This window comes from Artemia sp. Qi Xiang Cuo, chromosome 21 (assembly GCF_049724085.1).
Source record: "Artemia sp. Qi Xiang Cuo chromosome 21, ASM4972408v1, whole genome shotgun sequence".
NCBI lineage: Eukaryota > Metazoa > Arthropoda > Branchiopoda > Anostraca > Artemiidae > Artemia > Artemia sp. Qi Xiang Cuo.
Genome location: NC_142814.1, coordinates 33765270 through 33785162, shown reverse-complemented (window position 1 = coordinate 33785162; position 19893 = coordinate 33765270). Strand labels below are relative to the sequence as shown.

The window sequence follows — 19893 nt, the reverse complement described above, 5'->3', positions numbered from 1 at the left end:
CTAACTTCCTAACTAATCTTCCTAACTTTCATTCTCCTCGTTTTTTATTTTTTTTTCTGATAGCTAATGTTGAACAGCTCTTTTATTTTTTTCTGCTTTTTCTGTTTCTGATCTGTTTCTGCTTGTTTTTTGTGTACTACGTAATTAAATGTATTTTTATTGTATTTGTGGGTTGGATTATGATGTCCCTTACAAGCTTAGTCGCATGGGCCAAATGACCGTTTGATGCTTGTGAAAGAAAATTTCTTTTCTAATAAGAATAAATTAACTAAATAATTAGAGGCACAATTTTTGGACCTTTTAACTGTTCTAAATAAAATGTTAGTGATCATCATATTTTGATCCGATACCAAGTCGGGCTGCCAGGGTATCTTTGGGTATATAGGTTATTAATAGAGCAGTGCAATAAAAAAGCACTGTAACTTATTTATTTGAGGTCGAAATTGCCCTCCTCCAACTTTATGCAGCCATTCATTTTTTTACAATGAGGCTAAAAACAATGAAATAATACTTTGGAGATATACCACTCCTTATGAAGTCATCACCATCTTACTGAAAATAATTTTGCGATCTCCAAGGTTTCTACAACCTTTGGTTCTACATCATGAGGATGAAAAAAATAACACCTTGGAAATAGTGCACGGAAGACACATCACCTTTTGAAAGCCAATGCTATTGCACTGATTCTGGTTTAGAGAAAAGAAGGGTGATAATCAACGTAATCATAAATTCTCTGATCACTAGAGATATTACAAAGTAATAATAAACGTGCTCAAACACCCACATGTACAGTCAAAGGCACGTGCAATGTTAGACATCCATGCATATAGAAGAGTTAAAGCACTAAAAGTGAAACGGGTACTTTGGATCTTTCGCCAATGCAATCATCTCCTGCTCCATCTTAAGAAGAGCCATTCTATCTTTCTGATTCCTATGGAGCGTCTCCATGATAAATTGCTGGAGATCAATACCGGTGTTGTCTGTGTATGGACTTTCTTGACTAGGATCTGAAATTGAGAGCAGAGCAAGTCTATTTTGTGGAAAGGGAAGAAATAAATAAGCTGAAATAACTGAACAAACGGAAACTACAAACAAGCTAATTACAATAAAAACAGTGAAACTTTAAGATGAATTTCATGGCTATGGGTAACAGAAATGATTGAACAGAGTATAAGACAAAAACAATGCCGTTAATCTCATTGGTATTAATAGATTTTGAACAAACACCTAAGCTTGAAAAGAATTTTAATCTTAGCAAATTTAAGCAGTGTCTTATTCGGACTTTGAAGGTTTTCAAAGCTAAAACCCAGAATATCCCTTTAGGGTGTTTCACTTAGATTGCATATATGGGTTGTGAATAGCACATTCAAAGATATGCTTTAAAGGCTTGCTGATATCTTTATGGGTGTTATCAAAGTAAAATCTAATTTGGCTCCTTTTTCTTGTGTATAATTTTTAAACTTTCATTAAAACGAAAATAATGAAGTTATGAAATTCTTCGGCGAAAATATTCTCTCCGTGAAAGGCGCCATTTGAAAATTTCACTTCCTACCTCATTACGAGGGGGGTGGTCACTTAATAAGGGCACTAAAACTGTTGATTTCCTATCAAATAAGCCCTCTCCCGATCTTCTAGGATAACTAGTTCGATACGATCACCCCAGGGAAAAATATATCAATAAAACAACAAGTAAACCCACATTCGTGATCTTCCTTCTGGCAAAAAAAACAACAAAATTCTACATTTCTGAATATAAGAGTTCGAAACCTCTTCAGTTTCTGTATCATGTTGAATCTGATGGTGTGATTTACATTAAGATCACTTGATGTTTTGGGGATGTTCCTCTCCTTTAAAAAAAAAAAATGAAGAAATTTTCTCCGGCTCGTAACTTTTGCTGAGTAACATGGAACTTCATGAACTTTATATATTTTGAATAAGCATCCAGATTCGATTCATTTTGTATATCCATTATTATCAAGACTCTGTTTCTTACAGTTCCAGTTATTATTGAGCCGTGTTGCTCCTTCCTTACAGTTATCACCACGGATTGTTTGATGGGTTCCGTTGAAACTGTGACGATTGTTTATTTATATGAGAGATATTTTGGTGGTTATAAGAGTCATCAGTGAGTATTGATGCGGGAGAAAATCTCAATGGGAGGATTTTCCGCTGGAAAAGCTTTGCATTAGGGGGATTCCGGGAAAAATTTTCCACGAAGGGGGATTTCCAGCATGATTTGAAAACAATCAGAAATTAGGTAAACCAAAGTTTTTCTGAATGAAAGTAAGCTAAGAAGACTTTTCCAGGCCTAATTGTCTGCAAGAAATTGTCCAAGGGAGTCTTGAAACGGAGATGAAATTGTCTGGGGAATTTTCTAGGGAGTGGGTGGGATTCTATGCGAAAAAATTTTATGGAGGAATTTTTTGTGGGGGAGGCGATTTTCCATGGAGGAGAAAGGCGGATTTCATTGCATTATTGGAAAAATGATCAGAATATAAATAAAAAACAAGTTTTTTCAAATGAAAGGAAGGAGCAACATTAAAACTGAAAACGAACAAAATAATATATAAGAGGGCTTGCCCCTTGTCAGTACCTCTCTGTTTGTGCTAAAGTTTGACTTTTGTCCCAGTTCTTTAAGAAAGCCTCCTGGAACACAGTTATAGTGAAATTAGAATACATAAATAGAGCATAATTATAATGAGAAACTTTTTAAGTACTAAAAAAACGTCAATGTGAAGAGCGAGGTATGGAGGAGGAACCAATTCCCTCATATAAGGAATAATTCTGTTCGTTTTAAGTTTTAATATTGCTCCTTAATTTCAGTCGAAAAAAACTTTTTTTTATTCAATAATTTTATAAAATGAAGACGAAAACTAATATTTTGGTAAGTAAATGATAGAAATAGTAGTATCGTAAGACAGTAAAGGATATAGAAGCTGAAAATAGTCAATGGAATAGAAATATCAAATATCAATAACAAAAAACAACATTTTTATTATCATTTCATAGCACAGATTCAGCCCTACCCATTTGCCGAATTACATATATAAAATTTGGTGTGCATGGTTTTTTCAGAAAATCTCTGTTTTTAAGTTTTACGGTCAATTTTCTTTGTTAAGTTTAAAACTAGCAAACAAATCAATTAGGTTATAAATGGCCTATCATTAATTTGTTTCTATTTTTTAATTTAATAGAAAAAGTATAATAGTTTAGAGGTTTGAATATCTACAATGAACTTGTAGAGAATAGTTTAGGTTAGAAATATTGAATGGGTTTTGCAACAGATGTCTTAGAGGTCACTTTATAACACAGTATTATAAATTGCCAATTCAGCAGCAAACAGTTTGCTGACAAATGTGGAAATATGGAAAACTGTCCTTTATGTAAATTGGCTCATAAAGTCGAGACAAAGCTGATAGCGAATGAAGTATTTACGAATAGAAGATCTAAGGGATTTTCTTTTAGTTGACAATTAAATCAATAAGAGTAACCTTATTGAGTTTGACAACATTTTCCGTTATGGAACAAACGAAATTTGAAGACACGCTCCCATGGTGAAAAGTAGTCTACGAAATCAATAAGTAAACTGTTTCCTCCTTGATGTTTCATGAGAAAACTAGGTCAGTCCAACAGCAGTAATAAATATTAAAATGAAGTCCACAAATGCCGATGAAATATTATCCCTGAATAAGGCATGTTTGCTCATATTGCAGATTAATTAAAACAAAATAAAAAAAAATTCAGCAGATATCAAGTCAAATAATTTTCAAAGCGTAAAACTGCCACAAATCATCGCTGCCTAAGTTAAGAACGATGTTTGCACAATGTGTTTTTTTTTTCCTCCATACCCGGGCACTTCGTATCGAAGGAGTTGTCGTAGAAACTTCAAACAGGGCTCATTCGATTGGAAATTGGACTGGCTAGTGCCCTTTTAAATAGTCAAAAGAGATTGGAGGGCAACTAGCCCCACCAACCCCATCATTCCCCCAAACACATCCAATCAAAATTTTGAGATAGTCATTTTGTTCAGCGTAGTTCATTTCCAGATAAAAAATATATTTTTGAGTAAGAAACTCCCCCAAAACCCTCGGGGCAAGGGTTTTAAGTTATGCCCTGAGGGCATATAAGAACGATGTTGCCACAATGTACTATTTGTTATTTTTCCTTTAGAGCAGGGCACTTCATATGACAGGGGTCGTCGTAGAAACTTCAAAAGTGGCTCATTCGATTGGAAACTGAGAGTTTTAGTGCCCTTTTAATAGTCAAAAGTGATTGGAGGGCAACTAGCCCCCCCCATGCCCATCATTCCCCCCAAACACATCCAATCAAAATTTTGAGATAGGCATTTTGTTCAGCTTAGTTGATTTCCAGCTTAGTTCAGCTTAGTTTTTGAGGAGGAGACTCCCTCACAGCCCTCAGGGCATGGGTTTTAAGTTATACCCTGGGGGTATATAAGGTATTTATAGAAGGTGTTGTCGTAGAAACTTCAAAACAGGCTCTTTCAAATTGGAAATTCAAAGGGCTAGTACCCTTTTTAATAGTCGAAAGGGATTGGAAGGCAAGTTGCCCCCCCCCCCCCCACATCCATCATTCCCCCAAACACATCCAATCAAAATTTTGAGATAGCCATTTTGTTCAGCGTAATTGATTTTCATATAGAAAATATGTTTTTGAGGGGGAGACTCCCCCACAACCCACGGGGCAAGGGTTTTAAGTTATGCCCTGGGGGTATATAAGGTTTTTATAGAATGTGTTGTCATAGAAACTTCAAAACAGGCTCATTCAATTGGAAATTCAAGGGGCTACTGCCCTTTTTATAAGTCAAAAGTGATTGGAGGGCAACTAGCCCCCCCCCCTACGCCCATCATTTACCCAAACACATCCAATAACAATTTTGAGATAGCTGTTTTGTTCAGCGTAGTTGATTTCCAGATAGAAAATATATTTTTGAGGAGGACACTCCCCCAAAACCTTCAGGGCAAGGATTATAAGTTATGCCCAGAGGGCATATAAGGTTTTTATTGAAATCTTTGTCGTAGAAACTTGGCAAAGGGCTCATTCGATTTGAAATTCTGAAGAGCTAGTACCCTGTTTAATAGTCGAAAGTGATTTGAGGGCAACTGACCCCCCTCTCACGGTTACCTTCTCCCCAAACACATACAATCAAAATTTTTAGATAGCCATTCTATTCAACGTAGTTGAAAGTTTTGGAAATTATGTCTTTAATGATGACGTATCCCCCCCCCAGCCCTCAGGGTAAGGATTATAAGTTATGCCCTGGGGGCATATAAAGTTTTTAATGAAAGGCAACTAGCCCCCCCCCCCCACCGCTCATCATTTCCCCGAACACATCCAATCAAAATTTTGAGACAGCGATTTTATTCAGCGCAGTTGATTTGCAATTCGAAAATATGTTTTTGAGGAGGACACTCCCTCGAAACCCTCAGGGCAAAGGTTTGAAGTTATGCCCTGGGGGCATATAAGTTTTTTATAGAAGGCGATGTCGTAGAAACTTCAAAACAGGCTCAACCGATTGGAAATTCAAAGGGCTAGTGCCCTTTTTAATAATCAAAAGAGATTGGGGGCAACTAGCCCCCCCCCCCCACCACGCCCATCATTCCCCCAAATACATCCAATCAAAATTTTGAGATAGCCATTTTCTCAGCGTAGGCTAGTTGATTTTCAAATAGAAAATATATTTTTGAGGAGGACTCTCCCCCACAACCCTCAGGCCAAGGGTTTTAAGTTATGCCCTGGGGGCATATAAGGTTTTATAGAAGGTTTTGTCGTAGAAACTTCAAAAGGGGCTCATTTGATTGGAAATTCAAAGGGCTAGTACCCTTTTTGATAGTCGAAAGTGATCGGAGGGCAACTTGCTCCCCCCGTGCCCATCATTCCCCCTAACACATCCCATCAAAATTTTGGGATAGTCATTTTGTTCAGCGTAGTTAATTTTCACACAGAAAATTTGCTTTTGAGGAGGACACTCCCCCACAACCCTCAGGGCAAGGGTTTTAAGTTATACCCTGGATGCATATAAGGTTTTCATAGAAGGTGTTTTCGTAGAAACTTCAAAAAAGATTCATTCGATTTGAAATTCAAAGGGTTAGTGCTCTTTTTAATAGTCGAAAGTGATTGGAAGGCAACTAGCCCCCCCAAGCCCATCATTCCCCCAAACTATTCCAATCAAAATTTTGAGATTGCCATTTTGTTCAGCGTAGTTGATTTCCAGATAAAAAATATTTTTTTGAGGAGGATGCTCCACCACAACCCTCAGGGCAAGGGTTGAAGTTATGCTCAGGGGTCATATAAGGTTTTTATAGAAGACGTTATCGTAGAAACTTCAAAACAGGGCTCATTCAATTTGAAATTCAAAGGGCTAGTGCCCTTTTTAATAGTCCAAATAATAGTGATATTTGTTGTTGTTGTTTAGACCTGGGCACTTCGTATCGAAGGCGCTGTCGTGGGAACTTCGAAAGGGGCTCATTCGATTAAAAATAGAAAGGGCTGATGCACTTTATAATAGTCGAAAGTGATTGGAGGGTAACTAATCCCCCGTCCACTCCCACCCTCCCCCGTCCACTCTCCCATTTGCCCATTATGTTTAAAAACTAAATGTTGCCTTAAGATTGAATAAAAATGCACTATGTTAATGCTAATTCCCATTAAGGCATCTCAGCAGTATCCCAAGAATGATTGAGGGTATTATGTTCGAACTTTCGGGGCTACTTCTGCTCTTAAAATTTAACCAAATCAGAATAGCGTAAGTGTATCCAAGTTATCAAAGAAAGTAAACAGATTATTTTGCGAATGGTATCAAGTTTTCCATTTCAGGTCAACTAGAGGAGGTATGAAACTAAATTAAACAGTGCTATAACTGTGTCCAGATTTTTAAAAGGGTCTATGTTGTTAAAAATTGCTGAAACTTTTTCTCAAGCATACAAATAGCAGGCCAAACTATAAAGTCTGAAAAAACGAAAAGATTTAAAGTGTTGTTTTCTTTTTCCCTGAAAAAACTATGTCAATATAAAACGAACAGAACTTAATTAAAAAAAAAATTTAAATAAGTAAATGAAACCCAAAACACACAGAAATTACTAATAAATAACCAAGTCAAACTCAAAACGAGCAGGAGTTAACATAAGTTACTCGCAAAACCTCTATACCTTCCCAAGGCGAAAAAAAATTTGCACTTTACTGAAAAAATACAAATGAATGTGCATTGTCAGTTTAATATACATATACTGATATTTAGTAATCGAAATGTTAGTATTATTTGATTTATTAAAGTTATAAAAGTAAAAACATTTATATTATTTCAGTAAAGTGCAAATTTTGTTCTGGCCTTGGGAATGCACAGAGGTTTTGAGCCTAACTTATGTTAACTCCTGCTCGTTTTGAGTTTGACTCGGTTATTTGTTGTAATTTCTGTTCGTTTTGGGTTTCACTTATTTATCGATGCTGATTTGTGATAGTTTCATGCTTGGTAGATTATTTGATTTTATTTTTGCTTATTTTTTGTTTAACGGAGTTCTTTACTTTTCTTTGAAAAACTTATTTTGTGGAAAAAGTTTTTTTAATTAACACCGAAAAAGAACCAAACAAATGCACATTGATTGTCAGTTTAATATGCATATACTGACATTTATTTCTTAAAGTCTTAGTAATTTTTTATTTATTAAAGCCAAAAAAGTGACAATATTTAAAAAGTATTTTGTTTTTCAGTAAAGTGGAAATTATGTACTGGTCATGAGAAGGCGATTTGCATCTTAATGCTCATAACCTTACAAATATTTGAATGTAATAGTTGGAATAGTAGTAGTAGTAGCAGTAGTAGTAGTACCTTCAACCGGGGTGACTTTAACATTGTTTTCAACTTTAAGGCCCTCTAGGAGTTAGCAGGTTGGTCAAAGAAAATCTGAAACTAGTGCCAAAAATGCGAGTTTTTCTACGAGATGGCAGCCTGAGACGCTTGATATTACATCTCTGATGCAAGTACTTGATTTTTAACGATAATGTTGATTATAAAAGTTACCCAGCTATGGGGTTACTTTGACAACCAGCTTGGAACATCAGCCTTAAGACCTTAAGACCATCAGCCTTAAGATTTGCTGTAAAAGTTTTGTAACAGATATTGTTATCAAATACATCAAACGCGATAAAAAAACATAAGTTATTGCAAAGAACTTGGAAAAAAATAAATAAAAAACAGCCTTCAAAACTGACCAAATCAGTTGCTTCAGTAAAAGAATAGCCCTATGGGACATAAAAACCAGACAGATCCACCCCAAAAACCAACTGACTAGAGGTTGTTGAGGTGCCAACAACCATAGAAGGCTTTGGCAACACCGTTTCTACCTGACTTGTGTAGACACAGCTTTTTTCTTCTGTCAGCATGAACTTGCAGCTCGAAGAAGCCATGCGCTTTAGAAATATAATTTCCAACTCGATGTCAATTCCAGCGTTTTTATTTTCATCATTTCTTAGATCAAATAGTCTGTCAGCTCTGGCTACATATTGTGATGTGGACCTCTTTTTAGACAAATTGGTCACAACCTAGAACCTCAACCTAAGCCTAACCCTGTCTTTCAGGTTTTTTTGTAGGTCCCATGCTGATATTAGAGTCTGAACCATCGTCGAACTCAGGGTCCTCTGGTAAACCGTCAGAACTGACAAAATCTTGAACAAGCAAGAATTTTCTTTTCAAAGTTTCCAAAATCCTTCGATTTTCGTCAGGAACAGTATCATCCGAGTCGGAGCTACCGTTGTCTCTGGCACTAGTCACACTTTTAACATTTTTAGACGTTTAAGTAGGAAAATAACTGTTTACACTACAATCGATCATTTAAACTTAAAAAATTCCCAATAGCGTTTCTTCTGATGTCTCCAAGTAATTGACACAAGCGTGGCACTCAATGGCCGGCATACGACTCCCTCTGGTATGCATGATCCTACTAAAAGCATTTTCACACTTTTTTTTACAAAAACAACCGTTTAAAATAGAATCGATCATTTAAACTCAAAGGAAAATTCCCAATAACGTTTCTTCTGATGACTCCTAGTAATTCACGCCAACGTGGCTTTCAATGGCTGGCTAACGACATTCTCTGGAGTGCATTATCACACCTAAACATTTTCATACTTTTTTCCACAAAATAACCGTTTACGCAAGAAACGATCGTTTCAACTTAAAGAAAATTCCCAATAGCGTTTCTTCTGATGACTCGTGGCAATTGGCGCTAGCCTGGCACAATGTGCCCTGATAGATATTTTCTATTTGAACTCCGGAACATACCATTTCATTGGTAGAACTTGATAATCCAAGGCAATTCACGCTCCGTGGCATTCAATGGCTGGCTCTTGGTACCCTCTGGCCAACATTATCATACCTAAAGCATTTTGAGAAATTTCCCTATAAAAAAAAGCCGTATACACTAGAATCGATCGTTAAACTTCATGGAAAATTTCCACGGTTCCACAGGCCCCGGTTCCAGTCCCGATCCTGCTGGCTACCACACTGCTTCCAGTTACCACTATGACCGCTCCGCTCCCGGTTTCAAATACGGCTCCAGCTCTGTCAGTTCTGGATCCCCGCCCCCGTGTCTGTCCCTTGATTCCACAGTACTGATTCCACCATTTCCGCTCCTTCGATTCCAAAGATTTTGTAAGCAGCAGCCTACGTGGCAACCTATGGCTGGTCATCGACAATAGTTAGTTTATTGCACGTTTTCGAACAGTATTACTTGTACATTGGAAGGATAAACACTCACATTTTATTTTAAAAGGTGTAGATGACGTATTTCAAGAAACTGTGTGTTCTTGATAAAGTTGTCGTAGCATTCAATACTGACAAAGAAAAATGTTTGAACTATGAAACAATCATTAATGGGGATCTTGTTGGAAATGTATGCTTGCGTTGTCATGACAGTAAGGGGATAAATTCCTTTGAAGTGCGCAAGAATTTCCATAACCAAAATGGAGGATATGCGAAAGTAACATTTCCAGAGATGATGGTGCTCAAAGAAAATGCAAACAGAACTATTAGTTGATGAGAAAGGCCAACTTTTTGCTTATGCTGCTGGTAACACATTACCCGTTGGTAGATACTATTGCCATCTTTCTGGCATTAGCATTCAAAGGAAAACAGGAAGAAGACAAGTCTAATACAGCACTAACGTTATAATGCATATCTTATCCAGGTGCCGAAACTGCAACCTATGAAAAAATAATATAATAATAGACGGTGAAACCGCAAGTAAAATAAAGAAGGCACTGATGCAAAATATTACCAAGGAATATAAAGATGAATTAATCAAAACCAAAACACAGGCAAACGTTACTACTACCATCATGGGTTTACCACCAGATACAGTCCATGAACCCGATAATATCAATGATGAAATGTATAGCGAGGCTATTAAAAGTTATGTATTATCCCAAAATGGAATTTGTGACATCTCGAAAGAAATCATGATGAAATATTTTATGGGATGGATTCAAAGCATTAATTTTTTATGATGATATTCCACATGCCTTTATTTCAGTAAAACTATTTTATTGCGTTAATTTGCTATGTTGAACCCCCCAGCCCGAAATGTTTTTCTGACTCTTAAAAACGTAACGAAAATGGACATAAACAGATTTTGTATTTGTTTTTGAGGTTTTTTGTGTAATCCCCCCTCCAAAAAATGAGTAAAACCCCCTCTGAAAAAAAATCCTGGGGTCGGCCTTGGAAAACACACGGTTAGACCCACTGGGTCAGGTAGAGAGAGAGAAACAGAGAGAGAGAGAGAGAGAGAGAGAGAGAGAGAGAGAGAGAGAGAGAGAGAGAGAGAGAGAGAGAGAGAGAATGAGAGAGAGAGACCCACATAAGCACACAAAGTCAGAGACAAAGGCATGCAAACAGACGCAGAGACAGGCAAACATACACTCAGACACACACGCAGAGAGAGAGACAGATAGACAGAGAGAGAGAGAGAGAGAGAGAGAGAGAGAGAGAGAGAGAGAGACAAAAACACACACGCAAACACACAAAAGTCAGACACAAAGACACACAAACAGACGTGAGAGAGAGAAAAAAAAAACACAGTAACATAAACACACAGAGTCAGACTCACAAACACAAAGACTGACACAGAGAGTGGCAAACACAAAGTCAGACACACAGGAACGGTGAGGGAGAGAGAGAGAAACAAAAACACACAGAAACACATGGAATGCCAGATGGAGCACCATCTAACCTAACCTAATGTGTGTAGTTTAGGTCAGTTAGGTTAACCTAACCCAGTAGCATGCAATAAAAAAAAGGCTGAATCCAATGACTCTCTGTGTTTGCGTGTGTTTCTCTCTCTCTCTCTCTCTCTCTCTCTCTCTCTCTCTCTCTCTCTCTTTCTCTCTCTTACCGTGCTTGTGTGTCAGACTCTGTGTTTGCCTGTCTTTGTGTGTTTGTATGTCTTGCTCTGTGTGTTCGTTTGTGTCTGTTTCTGTCTCTTTTTCATCGTGCCTTTGTGTCTGTCTGTCTCTGTGTCTGTATTTAGGTGTTTGTGTGTGTTTTTCTCTCTCTCAACATGCCTGTTTGTCTGAATATGCGTTTGCCTGTCTCCGTGTCTTTCTTTGTGTGTCAGATTTTGTGTGTGTTTTGTATCTCTCTCTCACTGTGCCTGTGTGTCTGACTCTGTGTTTGCTTGTCTCTGTCTTTGTGTATCTGAGTGTGTGTTTGCCACTCACACTCTCTTGAAATATTTTATCTTTATCTTTTAAAATAAGATGTGAGTGTTTATTCTTCCAATATACAAATCTTTGGAATCGGAGGACTTGGAGCGGATTGGTGGAATCGGAACTGTAGAATCGGGGGGCAGAAGTGTATGGATCTGAACTGACAGAGCCAGAGCCGTATAAGGAAATGGGATCGGAGCGGTCGTATTAGGAACTGGAACCAGGGTGGAAGCCAGCAGGATCGGAACTGGAACCAGGATCTGTGGAACCGCGGGAATTTTCCTTTAAGTTTAACGATCGATTTTAGTGTATACTCTTATTTTTCCAGCAAAATGTTTGAAAATACTTTAGGTGTGACAATGCACGCCAGAGGGTTCCACAAGCCAGCCATTGAGTGCCACGGTGAAGTGAATTGCCTTGGACTATCACGTTCTAACAATGAAATGGTATGCTCCCGTAGTTCAAATAAAAATATCTATCCGGGTATTCAAACGATAGAAAATACTTAAATGATGATAATTGGTACCAAAAAGTGGCACTAGGCAGGCATATTGTGCTAGCTGGTGTCAATTGCCACGAATCATCAGAACAACCACAATTGGGAATTTTCCTTTAAATTTAAAGGATCTATTCAAGTGTATACGTTTGTTTTTTAGGAAAATGGCTGAAAACACTTTAGGTGTGATAATGTGCACCAGAGGGTGCCACGATCCAGCCATTGAGCGCCATGGTGGCGTGAATTGCCTTGGACACTCACTTTCTAGCAAAGAAATGGTATGGTCCTGCAGTTCAAATAAAAATATATATTGGTATATTCAAACGTCAGAAAACGCTAAATTGATGATTAAAGGTACTGGAGGGCGCCACTAGGCAGGTACATTGTGCCAAACTGGTGTCAACTGCCACGAGTCGTCAGAAGAAACGCTATTGGGAATTTTCGTTAAATTTAAACGGTAGATTCTAGTGTATAGTGTTATTTTGTAGGAAAATAGCTGAAAATGCTTGAGGTGTGATTTTGCGCACCAGAGAGTGCCCACGAATCAGCCATTTAGCACCACGGCTGCGTGAATTGCCTTGGACAATTATGTTCTAGCAATGAAATGGTATATTCCCGCAGTTCAAATAAAAAATATTTATCGGGATATTCAAAAGTCAGCAAACGCTCAATTGATTATTACAGGTACCAGAGGGTGCCACTAGGCAGGCACATTGTGCCACGTTGGCGTCAATTGCCACGAGTCATCAGAAGAAACGCTATTGGGATTTTCCTTTAAGTTTAAAAGATCAACTCTAGTGTAAACGGTTATTTTGCGGGAAAATATCTGAAAATACTTAAGCGTGATAATACGCACCAGAGGGTGTCGTGCGCCATCCACTGAGTGCCAAGGTGACGTGAATTGCTAGGAGTCCTCAGAAGAAACGTTATTGGGAATTTTCCCTTAAGTTTAAAGGATCAATTTTAGTGTAAACGGTTATTTTTATAGGAGAATGTCTGGAAATGCTCAAGGTGTGATAATACACGCCAGAGAGTACCACATACCAGTACTTGAGCACCACGCTGGTAACAATTACTAGCAGTCATCAAAAGAAACACTATTGGGAATTTTAATTTGACTTTAAAGGATCGTTCCTAGTGTAAACGATTATTTTTGTAGGAAAATGTTTGAAAATGCTTCAGGTGTGATAACGCACGCCAGAGGGTACCGTGTGCCAGCCATAGTGTGCCACAGATTGGGAATTGAGAAGAAATAATACCAGCAAAGAATGAAGACAATACGGAATTAAGTTGTATATCTTGTGTCCCCTTGAATTTATCCCTAATAACTCACCCCCTGTTCTCGACGGATCTAAAGTTATTCATTAAAAGTAGTGGTTTTCGTGCAGTATTATATTTTTAATGTTGTGGATATACTTATGGTAACTTTCTCAGCATTTATATTGACAATCCTCGATTGAACGACTTTCCAGTTGAAAATATCTCTTTCCCACTTGTATAATGTTGATTTCAGTGGCCTATGAATAATGTGTTTTAATAATGTTTCTAAATTTGTTTATTAATAAAAGCTATTTTTACAATAAAAAGTCTTTGTCCTTTAGATTTCTTGTTCCAGGATGAATCTTCTATATATTATACTAATACAATTTATGCATCTTAGCCTATGTTCATAGGCATGCTTGTTCAATATTGCCTCTAATATATGTGCAAAATTATATGTAGCGAAGAGAAAAAGACAGAATTTTGACAACATATAAAGGTGTACCATATTCTAGCCATAAGGATACTCTTGGTTTTATTTCACCTCTGATAGCGCATTCCAGTTCCAATAAAGTAAAAGAGTCTATTGCTAAAAAAAATCTTGAAAAAAGGAATCTAGAAGAAAAAAAGGCCTTGAAGAAACTGAAATCTTGAAGAAAAATACATCTCTTAAAGTATTACGTAACATTCCACGTGTGCCTCCTCATTACGTAAGTCACACGCGCGCTATCATTACGTATCACACATGTGTGTGCAGTTCAAAGTTACAAACGAGGGTCCCTCGGACCCCTGAACTCTAACAAGTGACGTGAGATTACGTCACTCTAAGAAAATTCTCGCAAGACTACGTTATTCTCAGCATAGGTAAACATTCCCTATACCATTACACAACAAAAAAGTGTACTATAGTATTACATGACATACAGGTTTACTATACGATAACAATCAGGTGTACTATGCCACTACATAACACACAAGCGTACTATAATATTGCGTAGCAAACCATTGCATAACGGATCGTCTTTGTTCTTGGAAAATCAGTACAGGACCACTTAACGCCTCGCCTTCTGTTCGTGGAATAAACTGGAAATTCTTTTGTCTGCTATCAACAACGAAAACAAAGGCCATGTGTGTAAAGCAGAAAAAAACTATATGAATGGGATTTGATCAATTTGGACTATGTCCCTAATTGGGAGGCTCCTGAAGGTTTTTCCCTACATCCTTAGGTTTTTAAACAATCAACGAAAAAACTATGACGTAACGTATACGTTTGCATCTTAACTAGCGGCCCCTGAAGGTTTTTCCTGACTCTTGTAAGTGTTTAAACAATCAATGAAAAAACTGTGACGTAATGTCTACGTTTGCATCTTTATTGGCAGGTCCTGAAGGTTTCTTCCTACATCATTAGGCGTTTAAACAATTCAAAAAATAACAATCCCTATTACGTAACAAACAGATGCACTATAACAAACAGGTGTACTATAGTGTTGCGCAAGACCCAGGTGTGCTTAGAAACATCTTGAGGGAATCGCCCATAAACTTCTTCGTGATTAACGGTGAAGAACAAAAGAGTATCCCTTATGGCTGCTTTTAAAATCATTATGCCTTCTTACTCTTTTTGAGAGACAAAAGTGATTGAAGATCAACGAGACCTTCCCCCCCACACCCCTTTTTAGATGCACTCCTTCCCAAGACATTCAACTGAAATTTCCAGATATTAATTTGGTTAAAAATAGTCTGAAGACCCAAAAAAATGTCTCCAAGAATGAAATGACCCCCACAGCCCCCTTGGCAAGGGCTGAAAGCTGTCCGGGTTGCCCATTGTTTACATATAGCTTTTATATTTGGGAAAGGGGACAAGTTTAATAGTGATTGATAGTGAATAAATCGTCTTTTTATTTGGAAGTTTCAGGTGAAGTATGCTATACATCAAAACTATTTACCTGTTAATGCACGCCTTTATAGGATGGGGGAAATAAAACCCTAATTCCAAGAACCGTGGATCGGAACCCATTTCAACGCCCATACCATGTTCCAATGACCCGCTAGTTCTGGAGAAAAAGAAAGAAGAGGACGAAACATTCGGGTATTAAGCTCTATTTCAAAATTCCTGAGAATTTATTTCGCAATTAGTTTTAGTGTTGAGATGGAATAGGTACCATCTATCATTATCAAATCAGCTTTGTATTTGAGTGAATTTCTTTTCAATTGATAGTTTTTTCAAAACTATTTTGTTTTATTTTCCACTTGCAGATGAGACTGGGAAGGGGAGTAATTATGAAGGGGATTTTAAACAGCAGTTGGAAGGTTAGTAGAAAGGCCTCATGAGGTCCCACGGGGACTCTATATATGGGCATAGAGTCCCTAGGGAGAACACCCATGCTGTCAGTTCGACGGGGACTCCATATATGGGCACGGAATCCCTAGGGGAATGGTTTTCCGAGAAATTGGTGTTCGTCCAGGAGAATTGTTCCCGGGTGAAGTTTATTAATGTCTTTGGAGTTCGTCCAGGAGAATTGTTTCGGGGCGAAGTTTATTAATGTCTTTGGTGCTTGTCCAGGAGAATTGTTTCTGGGTGAAGTTTATTAATGTCTGACGGACGATGTCAAGGTTGATTGATTTGTCACGAAAGGGGAATTAATTTTTTTTTTCGAAGGGGAATTATTGATCTACGAAAGGGGAATTAATTTGTTGTTTCTATGGGGAATTATTGATTCACGAAAGGGGAATTAATTTGTTGTTTCTAAGGGAAATTATTGATTCAAGAAAGGGCAATTAATTTGTTGTTTCTAAGGGGAAGGTGGGGAAGAGATATATTGATCTAGGACTCGAGAGAGAAAATGGATTTCCGAGAAATTGATTGCGTAACATAACCTAACCTCATGAGCCCATGATGAGACTCCATATATGGGCATAGAATCCCTCGAGGGGAGAGGATTTCCGAGATATTGATTGCGTAATCGAAGCGAGAGAATTCCCAAGAAATTGATTACATAATCGGTAGAGCCCTATCAGGAGCTCGTGAAGGGAATCCGTTTATGGGCATAGAATGGCGTAATCGATTAGAAAAATGGATTTCTGAGAAATTGACTACATAATCGGTAGAACCCTATCAGGAGGTCGTGACGGGGGTCCATATATGGACATAGAATGACGTAATCGACTAGGACAAATGGATTTCTGAGAAATTAATTACATAATCGGTAGAACCCTATCAGAAGGTCATGATGGGACTCCATATATGGGCATAGAATGACGTAATCGACTAGGACAGTTGGATTTCTGAGAAATTGATTACATAATCAGTAGAACCCTATCAGGAGGTCATGACGGGAGTCCATATGTGGGCATAGAATTACGTAATCAACAAGGACAGTTGGAATATTTCAGTAGTGGTTCGTCGTGGTTTACCTTGTCACAGTTACATTCTGTTGTTTTTTCAAAGTTCATTTTGAATTTTTTTCGTTGAAATGCTAGAGTTGGAATATTTCAGTAGCGATACGTCGTGGTTTACTTTGTCACAGTTACATTCTCTTAATTTTTGAAAGTTCATTTTGAATTTCTTTCATTGAAATGCAAGGGTTGGAATATTTCAGTAGTGGTTTGTTGTAGTTTACCTTGTCACAGTAACATTTTCTCGATTTTTCAAAGTTCTTTTTGGATTTGTTTCATTGAAAGACAAGAGTTGGAATATTTCAGTAGCGTTTCGTCATGGTTCATATTGTCACAAATACGTTTTCTAGATTTTTCAAATTTTATTTTAGATTTCTTCGTTGAAACGCTGGAGGTGGACTATTTCAGTAGTGCTTTGTCTTGGTTTACCTTGTCACAGTTACATTCTCTTAATTTTTCAAAGTTCATTTTGAATTTCTTTCTTTGAAATGAAAGAGTTGGAATATTTCAGTAGTGTTTTGTTGTTGTTTACCTTGTCACAGTTTCATTATCTTGATTTTTCAAAGTTCATTTTGAATTTCTATCATTGAAATGCAAGAGTTGGAATATTTCAGTAGTGTTTTGATGTGGTTTACCTTGTCAAAGTTACGTTCTCTCAATTTTTCAAAGTTCATTTTGAATTTTTTTCATTGAAATGCAAGAGTTGGAATATTTCAGTAGTGTTTTGTCGTGGTTTACCTTGTCACAGTTACATTCTCTTAATTTTTCAAAGTTCATTTTGAATTTCTTTCGTTGAAATGCAAGAGTTGGAATATTTCAGTAGTGTTTTGTTGTGGTTTACCTTGTCACAGTTACATTCTCTTGATTTTTCAAAGTTCATTTTGAATTTCTGTCGGTGAAATGCAATAGTTGGAATATTTCAGTAGTGTTTTGTTGCGGTTTACATTGTCACAGTTACATTCTCTTGATTTTTCAAAGTTCATTTTGAATTTCTTTCATTCAAATGAAAGAGTTGGAATATTTCAGTAGTGTTTTTTAATGGTTTAGCTTGTCACAGTTACATTTTCTTGATTTTTCAAAGATCATTTTGGTTTTCTTTCGTTGAAATGCAAGAGTTGGAATATTTCAGTAGTGTTTTGATGTGGTTTACCTTGTCACAGTTACGTTCTCTTGATTTTTCAAAGTTAATTTTGGTTTTCTTTCGTTGAAATGCAAGAGTTGGAATATTTCAGTAGTGTTTTGTTGTGGTTTACCTTGTCATACTTACATTCTCTTGATTTTTCAAAGTTCATTTTGAATTTCATTCATTGAAATGCAAGAGTTGGAATATTTCAGTGGTGTTATGTCGTGGTTTACCTTGTCACAGTTAAATTCTCTTGATTTTTCAAAGTTCATTTGAATTTCTTTCATTGAAATGCAGGAGTTGGAATATTTCAATAGTGTTTTGTCATGGTTTACCATGTCACAGTTACATTTTCTTGATTTTTCAAAGTTCATTTTGGATTTCTTTCGTTGAAATGCAGGAGTTGGAATATTTCAGTAGTGTTTTGTCATGGTTACCTTGTCACAGTTACATTTTCTTAATTTTTCAAATTTAATTTTGATTTCATTCGTTGAAATGCAAGAGTTGGAATATTTCAGTAGTGTTTTGTTGTGGTTTACCTTGTCACAGTTACATTCTATTGATTTTTCAAAGTACATTTTGAATTTCTTTCGACGTAATTCAAGAGCGAGAACACTACAGTAGCGTATGGTCGTGGTTTACATTATTACACTTACTTTTTCATGATTATTCAAAGTTCATTTCGAATTTATTTAATTTAAATGGACGAGCGGTATTACTTCTTTAGATTTCTTTTATGGTTTACCATTTCAAAGTTACATTCTCTTGATTTTTATCAAGTTAGGTTAGGTTAGGTTAAGTTAGGTTAGCCTACGTACGCTCGTGTACGCAGGCTATCCTAACCTAACTTAACCTAACCTAACCTAACTTGATCTAGCCTAACCTAACCTAACCTAACAAAAATCAAGAAAATGTAACTGTGTCAAGGTAAAGCACAACAAAACATATTTCAACGAAAGAAATTCAAAAATGAACTTTGAAAAATCAAGAGAATGTAACTGTGACAAGGTAAACCATGAAAAACCCCTAATGAAAAAATCCAACTCTTAACCACGACAAAATACTACTGAAATATTCCAACTCTTGCATTTCAACGAAAGAAATCCAAAATGAACTTTGAAAAATCAAGAGAATGTAACTGTGACAAGGTAAACCACGACAAAACACTACTGAAATATTACAACTCTTGCATTTCAACGAATGAAATTCAATATGAACTTTGGGAAATCAAGAGAATGTATCTGTGACAAGGTGAACCATGAAAAAACACTACTGATATATTTCAACTCTAGCATTTCAACGAAAAGAAATTCAAAATGAACTCTGAAAAATTAAGAGAATGTAAAAGTGACAAAGTAAACCATGACAAAACACTGCTCAAATATTCCAACTCTTGCATTTCAATGAAAGAAATCCAAAATGAACTTTGAAAAATTCAGAGAGTGTAACTGTGACAAGGTAAGCCATAACAAAACACTACTGAAATTTTCCAACTCTTGCAATTCAACGAAAGAAATTCAAAATGAACTTTGAAAAATCAAGAAAATGTAACTGTGATAAGGTGAACCACAACAGAACACTACTGAAATATTCCAACTCTTGCATTTCAACGAAAGAAATCCAAAATGAACTTTGAAAAATTAAGAGAATGTAACTGTGAATAGGCAAACCATGACAAAACAATACTGAAATATTACAACTCTTGCATTTCAATGTAAGAAATCCAAAATGAACTTTGAAAAATTAAGAGAATGTAACTGTGACAAGGGAAACCACCACAAAACACTACTGAAATATTCCAACTCTTGCATTTCAACGAAAAGAAATTCAAAATGAAGTTTGAAAAATCAAGAGAATGTAACTGTGACAAGGTAAGCCATAACAAAACACTACTGAAATATTCCAA

At 36.7% G+C, this 19893-nt stretch overlaps 1 protein-coding gene across 1 annotated transcript in view; it reads right to left on the bottom strand.

Moving 5' to 3' along the window:
* Nucleotides 1-19893, bottom strand: part of enc (R3H domain containing protein encore) — a 277287-nt gene that overhangs the window by 179266 nt on the left and 78128 nt on the right. Inside the window, exon 4 of the mRNA XM_089106565.1 lies at nt 863-1007. Coding sequence (XP_088962691.1) covers nt 863-1007 — 145 coding nt within the window. The remainder of the gene's footprint in view (nt 1-862; nt 1008-19893) is intronic.